General features: G+C 37.0%; 1 protein-coding gene across 1 annotated transcript in view; it reads left to right on the top strand.

Annotated features, from left to right (window-relative positions):
• TM9SF3 (transmembrane 9 superfamily member 3) overlaps positions 1 to 20,383 on the top strand; it is a 74,481-nt gene that overhangs the window by 18,264 nt on the left and 35,834 nt on the right. The window contains exons 3-8 of the mRNA XM_082674009.1: positions 396 to 518; positions 2,894 to 3,054; positions 4,064 to 4,141; positions 9,823 to 9,954; positions 11,760 to 11,926; positions 19,076 to 19,170. Of these exons, the coding sequence (XP_082530135.1) occupies positions 396 to 518; positions 2,894 to 3,054; positions 4,064 to 4,141; positions 9,823 to 9,954; positions 11,760 to 11,926; positions 19,076 to 19,170 (756 nt within the window). The remainder of the gene's footprint in view (positions 1 to 395; positions 519 to 2,893; positions 3,055 to 4,063; positions 4,142 to 9,822; positions 9,955 to 11,759; positions 11,927 to 19,075; positions 19,171 to 20,383) is intronic.

The raw sequence follows: 20,383 nt of genomic DNA, 5'->3' as shown, positions 1-20,383 counted from the left end.
GCTCTATTTAAGATCATATTCTTGAGTTTTTGTATGAAGTGAAAACTTTCCTATGTGTTTTAAGCTTTTTCATTTCTGTTTTTAAATCAGTTTATTCATTTTAAAGTTACTTTGTAAATGTTCTGTATAATTTTCTGTATATAAGAGATGCTTTCTTCACTTAGTGAGATAATCTTTGAAAGTAAAGATGATTAAAATTCTTTTATTGTGAGCAATCTTAAACATACACAAAAAAGGAAAGAATTGTATACTGAATCCATATATATATATCACCGAGATTCAACTCTTATGAGTAGAAATTTTAACTTCAGGAAATGTTGGCTTTTTTGTGTGTTATTCTTCCTGTAACTATTTTGCAAATGAGCGTACTGATTTGCAATTTTTATTTTATGCAGATGATATGATGCCAGCCACTTACTGTGAAATTGACTTAGATAAAGAAAAGAGAGATGCATTTGTGTATGCTATCAAAAATCACTACTGGTACCAGATGTACATAGATGACTTACCAATATGGGGTAAGTATTGTATGTTATTTTTAAAGTTTGGGGAATATTTGGATAATAAGCAAGATTTATGTAATGACTATTCAGGTGATTGTACACTGAATCAATAAATGTGTTTTCACTGTTTTCCACAGAATGATTTTAACATCAATTTTATGGTTTCCTGTTACTTGAAGGGTTTTTGACATTGTCAAACTTTACATGAAAATCCCTGAAAATATAACTTTTATACAGTGTAACTTTTCATATTCAAGAGGTCAAAAGATGCTTTGAACAATCCGAAATATTCCCCCTCCCTCCATTTTTCTCACATCTTATTTTGACTTATTTATCAAATAACAATCAAAGGGACTGAATAGGATCTTAAAGTTATATTCTGGCTTTCTCTCATGTGGGACTGTGGTAGTATGGTTTTTAGATATAATAGTCTCCTGAATGACTTGTTTTGCTAGTTCCTATGTTATTTTCCAAAAGTCTATTATGTTTAAAATTTTAAAAATTTTTTTATGTTTTATGTCCTTGTTCATCTGTGTTAATGGAGAGGAACAATGCAGTAGTTAATACCAACTTATTCATAATCCAAACATTGTTTGTGCTGGGCTTGATTAAATTACTTAATATGCAAAGCAAAGCCAGCTATCACAGCCAGCATGTTTGATCACATTTTTCTCTTAATGGCTTGTTGTTGTTGTTGTTGTTTTTGTTTTTTGGTCTTTGGACACTTGTTCTTATATATAAAAAATATATAATTAATATTCTAATTCTTAAAGTTATTAGCAGACTACTGTATTCATGAACAGCAAACTGAAAGACTGAACATATCAGCCCAGAGTTTAATATGGTACTAAGATGGAATTTATAAGAAAGTTAATATCAAGATATAATTGTATGCATTGTCATTACTGTGTTACATGTTAATTAGATATAAATAGTAAGCATTTCATGTAAATGACTGTAATTAGTATAACAGACATTTCTGTGATTGTCTCTGAGGGTAGTAGGAAGATATGCTGAATATTCGCTGAAGACTTCTGAGCCTGTAGTTTTAGGAGAACCCACATTAATCTGGGTTTTCTCTTTTTTTGGTGAGAGAGCAGGTCTTTTGCATTGCTTACGCGTTTCATGTCTAGAACCTTAGGTTTTTTCCGTCATTTCTGTGGGCCTCCATAAGCAACATGGCAGCTGTGCTTTCCTGTCTTAACATAAATCTTTTCTAGCTCTGGGTTTCTGCCATGTTTAGGACAGATACTTTTGGATGTCCTAGAATGTCTGAACCATGGGAAACCCTGTCAGAAAAAAATCTTTATCTGGCTTTTCTTGGGATAAAGGTTTCACAGTCTTTTAAATGTCATTTAGAGAGAATAGTTTACTATTTGGTATAATTATGTCTCCACCCTCAGAGTTTTCAGAGTAGATAGGTAAATAAACTTTGGTGAAATTAAAATTAGAAGGATTTTATTATCCCTCTACAACCTCAAACAAAGTGAAACTGTATTCCTTGAACTTGTACGAATTAGAACAACTTTGGTTAATAAGCAAATAATTCTTAATAAGAAATGATCATTTTTTTCCCACTAATGCTTTTCATGAGTTGCACTGACCGTAGAGGGAAGGCCCAAGGAGTAACTTTTAGAGCCTAAGGCGCTAATGAATATATAGGCTTGGGTAGGGAACATTGGATAAATAGCTGACAGTATGAGGGCACGAGAGAGAGATCCTCAGGTACTACCTACTCCCTTGTTTGAGTCTTCTCCTTCAGTATCCCAAATTGTGATCAAAATGATCATTTTAATTTTTGCCTCATTACCATTTATTTTCAACTCTCCTTTCATTTTGTTGACTTCCCAGGGATAAGTCCAATGCTTGAGGTATAAAGGGGAGGTGTTTTAAGTTTTGGTACCCACTATACACATATGTGCAGCTTATTAGGAATGGGTTGATCATAGGTTATTAGAGAAAGTACTGGACTAGACCTCTGGAGACCTTGGTTTTAATTTTAGTTTGACCTCGAAACTGAGAACCTTGCCAGATAGTGATATAGTGCTCCCTGAAATTTTGAGATACTAAGGAATATAAACTACACAGTCATGATTATTACAATGAAGGTGATACTAATGACAGAGCATGAACTTTGAGGATCAAATTAGTGATAGGTTATGCTGAGCTGTGCATCACTTTTTTTTACCATGGTGTGAAAATAGTTTTGTGTTTGCCAAGTCGTGAACAAAGAGCAGTCCAGCCGGTACCTTTTCATTGTTCTAACCATGAGGAATAATGGTAGTATTGCTTTTTTATAAAAATGTTTTTTAATGAGCTTTTAGCTTCTAATGTATTTTAAATACTAAGTGATATTACATACCTTGTGTGAAGTGTTATTTCTTTTGAAGGTATTGTTGGTGAAGCAGATGAAAATGGGGAAGATTACTATCTTTGGACCTATAAAAAACTTGAAATAGGTTTTAATGGAAATCGAATTGTTGATGTTAATCTAACTAGTGAAGGAAAAGTGAAACTGGTTCCCAATACTAAAATCCAGATGTCATATTCGGTAAGTATTAAAATAATTGTATACAGGAAGCAGTATTTGTCACTTAATATCAACAATTAAGTATGTTTTACAACTTTAGTAATTGAAATTGTAGCTTGAAATGGGATGCAACAGATTATTATTAATGTATGTAAGTAAGCCTCCTAAAAGCAGGGAGGTTTACTTAAGGTCTGTAGTATTAGATACCTGTTATGCATTGGCAGGACCTACCATTTGCTTCAGCAAACTTTACCATTATAACTGGGCAGTTAGCTAACCCAGCCATGTGTTTTCATGGTTACTTTTTAGATTACATTACTCCTTGTTTCTCTTTCCTTTTTACTGTTGAAGATTAAGAGATGATGCCATGTTGAAAATTTCTGGATGAGTATAGTTTACCATATTTTGCTTTATCAGGTGGAATAAGATACTCCTGCATAGTAAGAGCTTGTCAGAGCCCCTTGCAACTGTCAAGTTAATTCTGTTCTGTTAGGATTAAAAGTAGTGGAAAGAAGAGAAATCCGACGTAGGTAGCCTCTCTTTTCAGTAGTTTTTTTCCAGGTAACTGGAATGAATCCATTGCTGGTAGACAGTTTTGAAAGTTTTTCAAGCTTTGGGCATATGTACCTAGGGCAAATAATATTTGCATAACCATACTTATAAAGAAACATCATTGTAATAAAACTAATGCAATCTAAAGTCAAAGATGTACAGATTCTTATTTTATTTGGTCTGTTTAATTGAGTTGTTATCACATTTATGAGGTCAGAGAATGTAAGTCAGCAACAGTTAATAGTCCTTGAAAACTGAAATGATCCCTCTAAGTCATAAGTTTTGTTAATACACAGAGAGGAAAGTTGGCTAGTTTTTTTAATCATGTATTTCAACTTCTCAAATTGGTAGTAACTTTCTACTGTTTCTCTAGTATCTTATTCTAAGTGTGTAAATCTTTTCAAATTTTGCTCAGAGTTTTTTTTATCAGATTATTGTTTACTGGCTTTGATTTTCAAATGAAGAAAATTTTTTTCAGGTAAAATGGAAAAAGTCAGATGTAAAATTTGAAGATCGATTTGACAAATACCTTGATCCATCCTTTTTTCAACACAGGGTAGGTAAATTGTGTATTTTAAGACGTTCAGTATGTGCTTCAATCAGTTAAACAATGGGCATCTGCCACATATAGGGCACTGTGCTAGGGTTGTGGATCTCAAAGATTTAACGAAGGCTGATTTCAGATGTGAGCTCAGAGTCATAAGAGTGATAGAGAGTTTTAGAGGAGCAGTCAAAAGCTCCCTTCATCATGCCTGGTTTAAACCAATGAAGAGATACACAAGGAAGAATACAGCATATGGGAAGCCAAGATACCACTTTTATTGCTAATGAGGCTAATACTGGAGAATGTGGCTGTAACTGTGGTCAAGTGGGCTTCTTAATATTGAAACTCAGAATTGGAGAAACTTACTACACTCAGACAGTGCTGGACTGTTTCAAGTTTTCCTCCCTGGGTGCCTGTGTGTGTAAAAATTACAGTGTGGAGAAACAGAGCAGAATGTATGCATCCTCTAGGGAGGAATGAATACAAGAGTGGAGTGATACCAGGAGTTTCTGCCAGGGGAAATCCTTCCACATACAAAGAAACACCAAGAATGGAAAGATGCCTCCCACCCCCCCACCTGCAGGTATACACTGGATCTCAGATCCTTAGTCTAGTGGCATTGCTGCTGGTTTTGTACAGATAGCTTTGGTTATTTTTAGCAAAAAACAGATTTTATTTTGGTCGTTCAACTCCTTCAAGGATGGACCTGAAAAAACTACAAGGTATAAGGGGATATATCCATTCTTCTGACTTTCTTCCTGACTTGCCTCTTCTATCTTTTGGACTGAAATCCTGAAGTTTATTAGTCACCAATTTTTGAGATGGCTTATAAGTTTTTTTTGTCTCAGAGTTATATCATTGCAGCCAGTTTCCACCTTTAGACTCCACCAGAACCTGTTACTACTTCTAATCTTCCATGGGGTCCTAGGAGAAAAAAATGAAGATCTTTGAGGTTTAGCCCCTACTGAAAGATTTAGTGAGCTACTCCTGGAGCTATGATTCCCTCCCCGACCCTCCCAGGGCTTTTCCTCAGATTTAGCGCTCAGGCAGTCCTGAACATGGTAGTCCATTTAAAGATATAGGCACAAATAACTTCAACTTTAAGTAGCATTTGAGAATATGAGGACTTCCAACTGACATTCCCTACCAGAACACCTAGGTCTACTTGCTTCTAGTCTCATGGGGTAGTGACAACTTGATGGAAAGGCTGCCTTTTGGCATTTTCACTAGTAGAACTGTATACCATATATACATATTTTTTTACCATATATATTTTTAAAACGAATATTAATCGAGCACTTGCTGTGTGTCAGGCACTGTACTCAGTAAGTGGAATACATTAGAGAATGAATGTCAAAGATCCATGCCCTCTTGGAGCTTACATACTAGTGGGGGAGACATGCAGTAAACATAATAACTAAAATGTATAGTATGTTGAAAAATGTGTACATGGAAAAATAAAAAAGAGCAGTTGGGTAAGAGTGCTGTGGATAGAGCAAGTTGTAGTTTTGAGTATGGAGGACAGGGTAAGCCTCTGAGATGGACTTTTGAGCAGAAGCTTAAAGGAGTTGAAGGGCATAAGGAATGTGGCCATCTGGAGAAAGAGTATTCCAGGCAGAAGGACCACCATGGAAAGGCCTGTTAGGTGGGAACATGCTTGGTGTGCTTGAGGAATAGCAAGGAGGCCCATATGGCTGGAGCAGAGCAAGGGGACGAGAAGTAGGAGATGAAGTCAGAGGCAGCAGGAGCCAGATCATCCATGGCTGCTTTAAGGGCTTGGAGTGCAAAGGGGGCAGGATAGTGTTTTCAGCAGGGTAATGGCAGATCTGACCTCTTCTTAAAAAGGGTCTTTCAGGTTGTGATGTTGAAAATGGGTGGTGTGGGAAACGGGGAGTAGCAGGGTTACCACTGGAGAGGCTGTCGCATTAATGCAGATAAGAAGTAAATGTGGCTCAGACCAAGGCATAGCAGTGGAGGTGGCGAGAAGACGCCAGATTGTGAACGTATTTTGAAGGTAGAGCCAGCATGATTTCCTGATGGATAGAAAGATAAAGAAAGTTTGAGAAAGACTCCACAGTTTTTGGCCTGAGCATCTATCAGAGTGGAACTGCTGTCAGTGGGGTGGAAAAGCTGTATTTGGAGAGTTGGAGGGGAAGATCAGAGTACAGTTTGGGACGTGGTGGTTTTGAAGTGTCTGTAAGATATCCAGAGATAATGACCAGCTAGTTGGATATATCAATCTGGAGTTCAAAAGAGAGGCCTACAAATTTTGTATCCATTGGCATATAAATAGTGTTTAAAGCTGCGAGACTGAGTGCAATACCAAGGAAGAGTATGTACGGATAGAAGAGGACTAAGGACTGAGCCCTGGGAGCAGTAGTATAAGTTCAGGGAGAAAAGGAGAAACCAGCTAAGGGCCCTGAGGAGATATTGGTAAGGTATGGGGCAAAAAAAAGATTGTATGGTATCTTGGAAGCCAAGAGAGGGAAGTCTGTCACAGAGGATAGAAAGATTAGTTCTGAATTGCTGCTGATGGGTCAGGTAAGATGAGTACTGAAAGTACGTGTTGATTCATCTGGGGTCATCACTGAACTTGACAAAGAGCAGGTTTGGTGTAGTGGTGGGGCAAAATCTCAACAGAGCTGGTCTAAGAGAGAATGGGAGGAGAGGAATTGGAGGCAGCAAGTTTGCTACTAAAGGGAGTGCAGAAATGGTGTAGTAGCCGGTAGGAAAGATGGAATCAGGAAGGGGGTGGGGGTTTGTTTTTTGGGTTTTTTTTTTTTTTTGAAATGTAAGAAAAATATGTTTGTTATGTTGATGGGGTTCAGTAGAGAGTACAAAACTGATGATTCAGGAGATTGGGGAGAATTACTGAAGCATTTTCCTTGAGTAGGCAGGAGTGGATGGGATCTACTGTGTAAGAGTTGGGATTGTTTCTAATACAGTGGCTACAAACATAGACTTAGGAGCCCCAGCTGGATACAGACTCTGTCTCTGCCATTTACTGTAACTGTGGTCAGATGACTCAGTTGTTTAGCTGCTTTTCAGTAGTGAAGCAGGGGTTATACTTCCTTGCAGAGTTGTTGTGAAATTCCATTTGACAGTGCATATAAAGCACCTGGTTCAGTGTTTCCAGAGCAGGTGCTCAGGAAGAGGCAGCCCTGGTGGTATAGTTAGTTAATCTCCAGTGTTCTAACATTTATGACAAACCTGGGGTGCTGCTTTCGGATTAGCAACACTAGGGGTGCTGGAGTCAGCAGTTCGTAGGGTTAGTAACCCCTCTGTGACATCTCATTTCTTTATTGTTTTAAAGAAATATTTCCCTTGGTTAATAACTTCAGAATCATGCAACATTTTATAATTTGGGGGATAAAGGAATATTATAAAATGTCAGGTTAGTACGTTAGTACTAACTAATTAGTAGTACATTATAATCGGTATTAGTTTAATGTTTGTATATTAGATTAGAAGATAGAGAGCTTTGCTAGAAAGTTTTGCATTTTGGGGTGTATCTTTCTTATTACTAAGTAGTAACTATATAAACCTTTTTCTCTTCAAAAATTTGATAAATTGACTGAAAAGAGATATGAGTTTTATATATATGTGTGTATATATATATGTATATATATGTAAATTTTTTTCTCTCTTGTCCTTTTCTGGGTCATTAATTTCCCAGATTAGAAACAAAATCAAACCTTTGGAAAAGCCTATTATTATAGACTGCATTTATAAATCTTAAGTGATACTTTTGTGATAAACTTAAATTTATACAACCCTTTTTGGTAAATATTTCAAAATATAATGCATTCATTATTTCCTTTATAATTTCAATAGGTATTTAATAAATAAATTGTTGAATGAAGGAAGAAATGACCTTATGAAGAGGCAGAGGCAGTTGACTGCCCCTTGTTTTTCAGGGGAAGCCATAGTTTATCAGTTGCCTGAAGCCTCAGGGTGGATAACAGCCAGTACTGCTTTTCACTCTAGTGCACATGCTCAGCATGTTAGCCCAAGTTAAAATCTAATTAAAATCCTAATTGTATAGAACAGTACCTCCTTCATGTTAAATATTCTATGTATCTGTAGAAGTTTAGAGCAGGAGAATATCTGTGAATAATTAAAATATGTGTATGAGAGGTTTTATGGAGGACAGGGGTTTTGAGTTGGGTTTTAAATTGTAGATAGAATTTACAAAGGTAGAAAGAAGTGGGTCCCATGTGAGAAGAAATTCTGAGAAGGATACAGAGGTGGAAGTGAATAAGCTGTACTTTTGGGTCATTGAGGAACGGTAGGCCTGATTGGAATATAAGATACAGTGGAAAGAAAGGTTGGCTAGTTAAGCTGAGGTGGCCATCTTACAAGGGGTACAGAATATTAGGGAAAATAGTTTAGGTTTGTTATGTGAGAAAATAGGGAATGTCACTGTAAGTTTTAGAATAGTGAAGTGATACATGAACATGATGTTTCAGAAAGATTTGCTGGATAAGCTTTTGTCGGATAAATTGAAAGGAAGGAGAAAGACCAAACATAAACGTCGTCAACTAGGAGGCCATTAGAGCTATCAGGTATGAGGTGATGGCATGGAAATAGAGAGGAAGGGAAAAATAAATGAAATTGAGAGAGAAGAGAAATTTTGGAACTATCCATAAGGAAATTTTGGGAATTAAAATATAAAGGAATTGTTGGACAGTGCCACAGACAGTTGAAGTCAGCTGTGCTGAATCTGGACATAATTTTGTGACAAATGTGTGGGTAAAATCAAAGTCAAGAGCCTTGGGGGCATTGAGAAACTATGGGGTACCTCAGAGTTCTCTGTACCATGGATAGCTGCTTTGGAGAGGAGTGCATGATGGTGGCGGCAGGGTGGAGAGGATGAACTGGAAGCAAGTGAAGCAGGTCATTCAGGAAGGTGGCCTAAGTTCATGGTGGGCAGCTATGATGGTTTAGTCTTATAATTTTTTTTTTGCGGTACGCGGGCCTCTCACAGTTGTGGCCTCTCTCGTTGCGGAGCACGGGCTCTGGACGCGCAGGCTCAGTGGCCATGGCTCACGGGCCCAGCCACTCCGCGGCATGTGGGATCTTGCCGGACCGGGGCACGAACCCGTGTCCCCTGTATCGGCAGGCGGACTCTCAACCACTGCGCCACCAGGGAAGCCCTAGTCTTATAATTTTAAAGATGTTTTCAGGTAGTTGCTTAGTTAGAGGGAAGGGAACTAATATTTATTATTTACTGCTCTGTGCCAGACACGGTGCTGTACAGTTTATATATGTATTAAACCGTACAAATCACTTACGATATAGTATTATTTCCTTCATTTTTGATGTAGGAAAACTGGGGTCAGGGCCTGTGTTAAAATTCAGACCTGTTTGACTGCAAAACCCATGTTCTTTCTCTCTAATGCTGAATAGCATATTCTGTGCGGCCAAATTGTATTTTATTTGTACAATAAATTTGATTGTGATAATCCGTGTAAACAGTATCATACTTTTAATGCATCTAAAGCTTACTGGAAAGAAAGCCAATCCCTTTGATTACTCTTTCCCAGTATATCTTAGTTTTGGATTTTCATGTAAAAGTTTTTAGAAGACTTTTGTGGGTTTTTTTTGCATTAACATCCCATTGTCCTCTTGAAACCTATGAATTTTGTAACTGGTATTTCAAGTAAGTAATATTTTATTTTCTGTTATTTTAGATTCACTGGTTTTCAATATTCAACTCCTTCATGATGGTTATCTTCTTGGTGGGCTTAGTTTCAATGATTTTAATGAGAACTTTAAGAAAAGATTATGCCCGGTACAGTAAAGAAGAAGAAATGGATGACATGGTAAGCAAACATTTTACATTGTATTTATAAAATAATTTAACTTAGTGTTATTGAATGTTGGAAGCAAGTCCATAATCCTGAGGTCAGATGAGCTTTAGAATTCAGAATTTTCAGGTTTTAGGAAGGTAGAAAGCTCCCTGAGGGGTCTCTAATTAAATATTTTAATGTTTTTACATGCCCTGATTACATGTCCTATAATCAAATATATTAATGTGTTTTCAGCAAAACATATGAATGTTCACCCTAAGTGGGATAAATAAACAGTATAAATAACCTCTTGTTAGTTAGCTCCAAGATTTGCCACCAGATAAGGATATGTCAACCTTGTGAGGCAGACTTTTCACTTTTCAGAGCTTTTGATTTCAGAATTGCAGCTAGGAGGTCGTAGACTTGTATTGGTATCTTTCTAATGCTGTTAAGTATTGCATAAAATTAAGGGAGTAGGTGGAAGGATTGATTTACATTTAGTTTAATAGGTTCAAAGGGGAGGGTTGTTTCTAAATTATTTTTACTAAATTGTTGAACAGTGTCGTAAATGAGGAAAAGTGGTGTTTTTTTGTTTTTAATTTTTTTGGCTGCACTGTGTGGCTTGCAGGATCTTAGTTCTTGACCAGGGATTGAACCCGTGCCCTCAGCAGTGAAAGCTTGGAGTCCTAACCACTGGACTGCCAGGGAATGTTAATGGCTATTCTTTTTTTTTTTTCTAATTGAAGTGTGGTTAATTTACAATGTGTTGGTTTCAAGCGTACAGCAGAGTGATTCCGTTGTTAATGGCTAGTCTGTGTAGATATGCTCCATCATTAAATAAGTTTGGAAAACAGTTAAACAAATTAAAATTTTAATATGCTCATGTGTATTGTGAAGTATCAGAGGGTAGATGAAATATTTGGTGCCTCTCAAACATAGCTGACCAGGACCCCCCCACCCCCCGCCAAGGCCAAAAAAACCACAAAGATTATCTTGAGGGACTGATATTTCTTAAGAAACAGTGTTTTGGTTATTTGCTTACTTGGGTTGAAAAGGCAAAATTGAATCCTTTTTAAAAAATGCTATAGACAGTTAAATGATATTTAACTATTTGATATATTCCCTGTGTATTTTCTTAGGCTCCAGGCTATAAGGGAGATTTCTGCATTGCTAGGGCATCTAGTACTGTTTTTTTTTTGTTTTTTTTTTGCGGTATGCGGGCCTCTCACTGCTGTGGCCTCTCCCGCCGTGGAGCACAGGCTCTGGATGCACAGGCCCAGTGGCCATGGCCCATGGGCTCAGCCGCTCCGCGGCACGCGGGATCCTCCCGGACCGGGGCACGAACCTGCGCCCCCCGCATCGGCCAGCGGACTCCCAACCACTGCGCCACCAGTGAAGCCCTCTAGTACTGGTTTTAATCTTCAGTTTTGCTCTCCTCCTGGCCCCCACTCATATGTGAGCCTTAGTCATGACGTAAAGGTCAAGAGTAGTGTCTGAAAGTAACATTCAGAGAGCCATTGGGCTTTTCTCCCAGTTTGACCATTTCTTTTTGCACCTAGACCTTTTCTTTTTCCATTCTTTGAGATTCTCTGAGTACAACCAGGATCCATCTTCCTGAGCCTCAGTAATATTACAGCACTTTACTATTATAAGTTATTAAGGCAGAAATTATTTTAAATTTGAACAAATGTCTTTTCTTGATATTTTGAAACCCTTTTAATACCTTTAAGTTTGTAGTGAGGGAACTTACGACTGTAATTGTAAATTTTTACCTATTTTATGTATTTTAATTTCATTCTGAATTATTTTCTTTTCTCTCAACATATATATGTATATAGGATAGAGACCTAGGAGATGAGTATGGATGGAAGCAGGTGCATGGAGATGTATTTAGACCATCAAGTCACCCGCTGATATTTTCCTCTCTCATTGGTTCTGGATGTCAGATATTTGCTGTGTCTCTCATTGTTATTATTGTTGCAATGATAGAAGATTTGTATACAGAGTAAGTTCATGTGCTTAACTTTATTACTTTTTTGTTGTTCTTGAATAGTTTTAATAATTGGAACCTTTAAGTCAATCATAATTAAATACTTGCTGATTTCAATTATCTTAGAATTTAAATAGCCTAAATATCATTATTGCAAATAAATAATGAGCAGTATTCTTTAGCTGTAAGTATATTTTTCTGTTATATCCTAAAATTAACTTTACTGAACATTTTGGTTGGTTATAAAGGTTATATTCCATTAGAGGTATGAGCAGAATTAGTTACAAATCAGAGTTGTTTGACAAAGTGAATAGGCACTTTTTTGAAATCTGAAGATCCAATTAGATCTTTATAAGAAACGCACAAGGATTACACATTTACTGAGTTAGTACTTCACATCTGCCTCCAAAACTTGTAGACTCTACAGACAGAAGAAAGCATTGTAAATAACAGCAAAAAGAGTGGTGGAAAAGGCACATGAGGTTAGAAAAATAATTGAATGACTTCTTATCCTATCTTTACATGGTTTTCTGGTACATTTTTTCTTTGAAAACAGAACCAGTTGCAAGAAATTCCTTTTTTTGATAAATTCATTTATTTTTGGATGTGTTGGGTCTTTGTTGCTGCACGCGGCTTTCTCTAGTTGCAGCGAGTGGGGGCTACCCTTCATCGCGGTGCGTGGGCTTCTCACTGCAGTGGCTTCTCTTGTTGCAGAGCATGGACTCTAGGCACGTGGGCTTCAGTAGTTGTGGCAGATGGGCTCAGTAGTTGTGGCTCGTGGGCTCTAGAGTACAGGCTCAGTAGTTGTGGTGCATGGGCTTAATTGCTCCGCGGCATGTGAGATCTTCCCAGACCAGGGCTCGAACCCGTGCCCCCTGCATTGGCAGGTGGATTCTTAACCACTGCACCACCAGAGAAGTCCTGCAAGAAATTCTTGATGTGAGGCCTTTGGATCATAAGAAAAAGTTGTACATTCACCAAGATCTCAAGTCCCTATTTAGTAGCACTATAACCTTGTGCTCAGAGAACCATGACCTCAGCAAAGCAAACATGCTCTAAGCCTGGGGTATAGATGCCACCCCATTAAGTCCTCAGTCAGAATGACACTTGTCCCCAGTTACATCTCGTACCTCTGTTTCAGTTCATGTTGCCTTCTTGCTTAAATATGCTTGGCATTTGGTGGACAAGCAGTAAATTGTTTTGCTGAAAGCATGGATCTTTAGCTGTATATTAAATATTTAACTATATTAACTTGCTGTTTTTTCCACGGGACAGTAAGCTCCTTGAGAGCAAGGACTGGGTCTTATCTTTGCATTCTGAGAGTACCTCAAGAACTTCGTATATGCAGGGTACTCAATCAGTGCTTGTTGAACTGCAGTGAATGTGTATTAATCAACAAAGTTATTTCTCTATAGTTTCTGTCATATTTCTTTAATATAACCTTTGTAATTTATTTACCGCATGAACCTTAAATAATTGGCCAAAACCTAAACTTCAGTGTTCTGGTAGGTAGTTCTTATTTTAGGATATAATATATTTCAAATGAAATCCCAAATTCAAGAAAAGCATTTCAAATCTTTCAAGAAGTCATGCTTTACATTAAATACTGGATTAACTGCATCACTACGGAATTGACACTGACTGTATACTCACAGTCTTTTTTTTTCTTGAATTTTATTTATTTTTTATACAGCACGTTCTTATTAGTTACCCATTTTATACATACTAGTGTGTATATGTTAATCCCAGTCTCCCAATTCAGCCCACCACCATCACCACCCCCCGCCACTTTCCCCCCTTGGTGTCCAGAAGATTGTTCTCTACATCTGTGTCTCTATTTCTGCCCTGCAAACTGGTTCATCTGTGCCATTTTTCTAGGTTCCACATATATGTGTTAATATACGATATTTGTTGTTCTCTCTCTGACTTACTTCACTCTGTATGACAGTCTCTAGACCCATCCATGTCTCTACGAATGACCCCATTTTGTTCCTTTTTGTGGCTGAGTAATATTCCATTGTATATATGTACCACATCTTCTTTATCCATTCGTCTGTCAGTGGGCATTTAGGTTGCTTCCATGACCTGGCTATTGTAAATAGTGCTGCAATGAACATTGGGGTAGTAATTCTTTTTGAATTACGGTTTTCTCTGGGTATATGCCCTGTAGTGGCATGCTGGGTCATATGGTATTTCTATTTTTAGTTTTTTAAGGAACCTCCATACTGTTCTCCATAGTGGCTGTATCAATTTACATTCCCCCCAACAGTGCAATAGGGTTCCCTTTTCTCTACACGCCCTCCAGCATTTGTTATTTGTAGATTTTCTGATGATGCCCATTCTAACTGGTGTGAGGTGATACCTCATTGTAGTTTTGATTTGCATTTCTCTAATGATTAGTGATGTTGAGCAGCTTTTCATGTGCTTCTTGGCCATCTGTATGTCTTCTTTGGAGTAGTCACAGTCTTATAAGTTAGTAGTGGGTAACCTCTCCTAGAATCCAAGTTTTTGCTTTGTTCCTTCTGAAACGTTAGGGTTACAGCGTTGGCAGTTCATTTTTTAATTCCGAAGCTGTTCTGCTTATAGACCTTCAGCTTTTAGAAATAAGAAACCGCATCTAATAGATGGCATTAGTAGGCAAGTCATGCATTGTTATTTTAGCCTGTCATTATTATTGATAGTTGTTCTACGTAGTGCTTATTTGAAGTGAACATAATTAATCATTTACATGGTAAGTACTACAGCTGTGAGTATTATTATGATATCAGTATTATTATGATATGATATCAGTATTATTATGATATCAAAATGACTAACATTATTGAGGTTCCGTGTTAGGAGCTTTATGCTCATTAGCTCATTTAATCCTCACATCAGCCCCGTAAAGGGACTATTTTTATCTGCATCCCACAGATGAGAAGAGTAAAGCTCAGGGAGGTTAAGTAATTTGAGTAAGATCACACAGCTATTAGTAAAGGGTGTTAGTAAGCTGGGATTTGAACCTAGGCACTCTTACTCCAGAATGTGTCTCTTAATTTTCTGGGCTGTAGAAATGAAGATAGAGATAGTAAAAATACAAAGCGGTGAGAAAATGAAAAACTTGCACATAAAATTTGTAAGACTCACTCCAGAGTAGGAATCTAAAGGATTCTAGAGGATAAAAAGCAGATAATGTAACATGTGAAAATTACTTTGCTCAATGATGGTCATAGCAATCAGGGAAGAAAAAAATATTTAGATAGAGGATCAACATCAATGTAGGGATGCAGGTTAGTGTGATATTAACCCTTGAGAAGGCATATGGTGTTTGAGAAGGTATGGGTAAGTCTGGTAAAATGCAGCTGCTGTGCTGAAACTTGCTTTGCAGTGGTGAGATGGCAAGTGTAGGTGAAGCAGCTACATAGATATCACCCTCTTCCCCCCAGCCCCAGTCTTGGAGAGATGAACAAGGAGGACAGTTCCCCACTTCAGCAGATTTTTTCAGTGTAGATGAAAATGGTCTATTTTGGGTGTAAAATACCCACAAAATATTTATGAACAAAGAGGTGCAAGGGTACGTCTGATTTTTAAAACTGTAACTTACGTACTCACACTTCCATTTAGTGGAAATGTCTCTGGGGACTACAAACTTAACCCGCTGGTAGTCATTGTGGACTCTCAGTCACATGAGCAGCGTTTTTGAACTCTCTGTCAGGGGTCACACACCCAGTTGTAAACAGAATGGATCAATTTGTTAATGATAGTCTGGAAGAAATAAGTTAGTACCTACAGTGTTTAATTGGATACTTGAAAAAACAAATCTGGTTTTAATTAATTATTTATTTATTTAATTTTAAAAATCTTTATTGGAGTATAATTGCTTTACAATGGTGTGTTAGTTTCTGCTTTATAACATAGTGATTCAGCTATACATATACATATATCCCCATATCTCCTCCCTCTTGCGTCTCCCTTCCACCCTCCCTATCCCACCCTTCTAGGTGGTCACAAAGCTCCGAGCTTATCTCCCTGTGCTATGTGGCTGCTTCCCACTAACTATCTATTTTGCATTTGGTAGTATATATAAGTCCGTGCCACTCTCTCACTTCATCCCAGCTTACCCTTCCCCCTCCGTGTGTCCTCAAGTCCACTCTCTACGTCTGCATCTTTATTCCTGTCCTGCCCCTAGTTTCTTCAGAACCATTTTTTTTTAAGAGTCCATATATATGTGTTAGCATATGGTATTTATTTTTCTTCTTCTGATTTACTTCACTCTGTATGACAGTCTCTGGGTCTATCCACCTCACTACGAATAGTTCAATTTTGTTTCTTTTTATGGCTGAGTAATATTCCATTGTATGTATGTGCCACATCTTCTTTATCCATTCATCTGTCGGTGGACACTTAAGTTGCTTCCATGTCCTGGCTATTGTAAATAGAGCTGCAATGAACATTGTGGTACATGACTCTTTCTGAATTATGGTTTTCTCAGGGTATATGCCCAGTAGTGGGGTTGCTGGGTCATATGGTAGTTCTGTTTTTAGTCTTTTAAGGAACCTCCATACTGTTCTCCATAGTGGCTGTATCAATTTACATTCCCACCAACAGTACAGGAGGGTTCCCTTTTCTCCACACCCTCTACAGCATTTATTGTTTGTAGATTTTTTCATGATGGCCATTGTGACTGGTGTAAGGTGATACCTCATTGTAGTTTTGATTTACATTTTTCTAATGGTTAGTGATGTTGAGCATCCTTTCATGTGTTTGTTGGCAATCTGTATATTTTCTCTGGAGAAATGTCTACTTAGGTCTTCTGCCCATTTTTGGATTGGGTTGTTTGTTTTTTTGATACTGAGCTGCATGAGCTGCTTGTAAATTTTGGAGATTAATCCTTTGTCAGTTGCTTCATTTGCAAATATTTTCTCCCATTCTGAGGGTTGTCTTTTCGTCTTGTTTATGATTTCCTTTGCTGTACAAAAGCTTTTAAGTTTCATTAGGTCCCATTTGTTTATTTTTGTTTTTATTTCCATTTCTCTAGGAAGTGGGTCAAAAAGGATCTTGCTGTGATTTATGTCATAGAGTGTTCTGCCGATGTTTTCCTCTAAGACTTTTATACTGTCTGGCCTTACGTTTAGGTCTTTAATCCATTTTGAGTTTATTTTTGTGTATGGTGTTAGGGAGTGTTCTAATTTCATTCTTTTACATGTAGCTGCCCAGTTTTCCCAGCACCACTTATTGAAGAGGCTGTCTTTTCTCCATTGTATATTCTTGTCTCCTTTATCAAAAATAAGGTGACCTTATGGGTGTGGGTTTATCTCTGGGCTTTCTATCCTGTTCCATTGATCTATATTTCTGTTTTGGGCCAGTACCATACTGTCTTGAGGACTGTAGCTTTGTAGTATAGTCTGAAGTAAGGGAGCCTGATTCCTCCAGCTCTGTTTTTCTTTCTCAAGATTGCTTTGGCTATTCGGGGTTTTTTGTGTTTCCATACAAATTGTGAAATTTTTTGTTCTAGTTCTCTGAAAAATGCCATTGGTAGTTTGATAGAGATTGCATTGAATCTGTAGATTGCTTTGGGTAATATAGTCATTTTCACAATGTTGATTCTTCCAATCCAAGAACATGGTATATCTCTCCATCTATTTGTATCATCTTTAATTTCTTTCATCAGTGTCTAATAGTTTTCTGCATACAGCTCTTTTGTCTCCTTAGGTAGGTTTATTCCTAGGTGTTTTATTCTTTTTGTTGCAATGGCAAATGGGAGTGTTTCCTTAATTTCTCTTTCAGAGTTTTCATCCTTATTGTATAGGAGTGCAGGAGATTTCTGTGTGTTAATTTTGTATCCTGCTTCTTTACCAGATTCATTGATTAGCTCTAGTAGTTTTCTGGTAGCATCTTTAGGATTCTCTATGTATAGTATCATGTCATCTGCAAACGGTGACAACCTTACTTCTTCTTTCCTGATTTGGATTCCTTTTATTTCTTTTTCTTCTCTGATTGCTGTGGCTAAAACTTCCAAAACTATGTTGAATAACAGTGGTGAGAGTGGACAGCCTTGTCTTGTTCCTGATCTTAGAGGAAATTGTTTCAGTTTTTTATCATTGAGAATGATGTTGGCTGTGGGCAAATCTGGTTTTTAAACTGATAGATTTTGAGAGACCCACAGTCTTCTAAACATGGGAATGACAGACTTTTATATTATGCGACACTTGTATTTAGCTATATATTGGTGTTATTAAACATTGCAGTGTTTTAACTTATGTATCTTCTTTAAGAAGTGGAACATAATTGTTTGAACGGAAGAGTGGTACATGTTTCAAGACTGTGTGATTCCTTTGTAGGTGGACAATGGAATGGAATAATAATTATTATCCAGAAGGTGGTTAATTTTTGAAAGTTGTGTATCCTTCCAGTGCACACATTAGTGTGATACTCTTGTAAATTCTATTTAAAATAGTATTTATCTCAAACTGACAAGGTTATATTTTCTATCTATAGTCTTTTACCTTCCTAGTTGTGGTGAGTTTCAGAAATGATCTTTATTTTTAGTGAGTTAAGTACATTTCTATATTATGGCATTTAAAATATTTTGTCCAGTTTTATTTAATAGGAGAGTTGGTCTGAATTGCTTAGATATTATTGGAAGAGGAGGTTAGAAATTGTTGATCTGAGTTAATGTAAAGGAAACTAAATAGGAAAAGTCTCAGTATTATACCATTTAAAGTAATAGCAATAATATAGGTTATAGTACTTCCATTTTATTTCTATCAGCAGGCAAGAATCTCCAGCAGTTAAATTATATAGAGGAATATTCTAATTATTTTTCTTAACAGATGAATGTCCTTTTCCATATGATGTGATTGGTTCACAGGGTTGCAAAACAATTTTAGTGCCAGCTTCTAATATGTTTGCCGAAGAAATGTGAAATATTTGTTTAGAATATTATGAAATTTAACTTCAAATTTAAAAAGAATGAGGATCAGTCTGTTATTATTTAAGTGCAATTTTAACTAGAAATTCTTTCACTAGGCGACCTTTTGAGGTCCTTTGCAGTCCAGAAGGATACTTTTGTGTTCCTGCTAAATTTATTTTTGAAATTAAACTAATGTTAATGTGATAGGCTATATGATATTTTCTTTAAATCGTTGGTTTTAGTTTATCATATGTGTTGTTTTGCCTTTTTAGGAGGGGGTCAATGCTCAGTACAGCCATATTTGTCTATGCTGCTACATCTCCAGTGAATGGTTATTTTGGAGGAAGTCTGTATGCTAGACAAGGAGGTAATTTATGAGTTACTGCTTTGTATTTTTAATTATAGATGCTAATATTACACTGTGAGGTATATGGAATTTAAAATGTGCAGTACAGCCATTGTAAAGTCCTTTGTTATCCCATTTCACATAATCTCCACCATACCTATTATATGTTCTAATTTGCTTTTATGGAATCCTTGTATTTTATTTCCTAAAATTATGAATAATGAATAGATTTCTCCATTGTCCACTGTGAATTAGCCCTGAGGAACATGTAGGAGAGAGTGTATTTAAGTTATTGATACTATTTTGCTTTCAGGTGCCTAGTTCCCTAGTAGTGCTCCATGGGATGTTTCCACATAGAATATATAGCTTCATAGCCGAATGTAAAGGCATGTTTCATGGTTTATGGATAAATGTCTGGACAGTGAAAGAGCATAGGAAGGAAATCTGTTTACTTCTGTTGACTCTTAAATACTTATCAAAGGACATGCACAAAGATTTTCTGTCACAATCTTTTGCTAAGAGAGCTTCATCTTGAATACCCCCTTGCTTCTTTATTATTGTGACCTGGAAATGACGGGGTATACATGGATGATACGAGGACACTGCGCCTTGGTGTTTCTTGCTGTGATGGCATTCAGGGTTTTTAAGTTCCTTTTTTTCCCCTGTAATTGTTTGGAGTCAGAAACGTGCTAAAAGTAGTAGATTAGCATATTTTAGTTTATGAATGACGGGTTGTTGAAAAACATTAAAATTATATTCCTAAGGATAGAGATTTCTTAATGTGATTTTCCCAGCCCATCCTAAGCAGTGTCGTCATTAGGGAATCCTGCCTTCTTTTAGTAGACTAGACATATCGTCTATAGGAGCTCAGAGCATTTAAAATTCCCTCAGGATATCTTGGTTTACCATGGCTTTTTAAAAAATTGGTCCTACCAGACTTAATGTGGTGTATACCTTCAGCAGAGATAGTTCTCTGGATTGCCTGAGGGAGTATCATTGCAGATTCCTGACTATTTTAGTTAGCTGTTCAGTTTCTCTGTTCTACGTCTAGATATGGGAAATGAGTCTTAGCACACAGGTCTACCAGCCTGAGGAAATAAGGATGCCTAAGGTAACTCCTACTTTGAATTTAACCTGAAAACTAGTTAGGCTAAGAATTGTACAGTTTATGACCTCCAAAAAAGTCTCCACAGCAGAAACAGATTACTCAAAACAGGAAATTTATTCATCCTTG

The sequence above is a fragment of the Grampus griseus genome (assembly GCF_964374135.1).
Source record: "Grampus griseus genome assembly, chromosome: 16".
Taxonomy (NCBI): Eukaryota; Metazoa; Chordata; class Mammalia; order Artiodactyla; family Delphinidae; genus Grampus; species Grampus griseus.
This window is presented reverse-complemented; position numbering and strand designations above follow the sequence as displayed.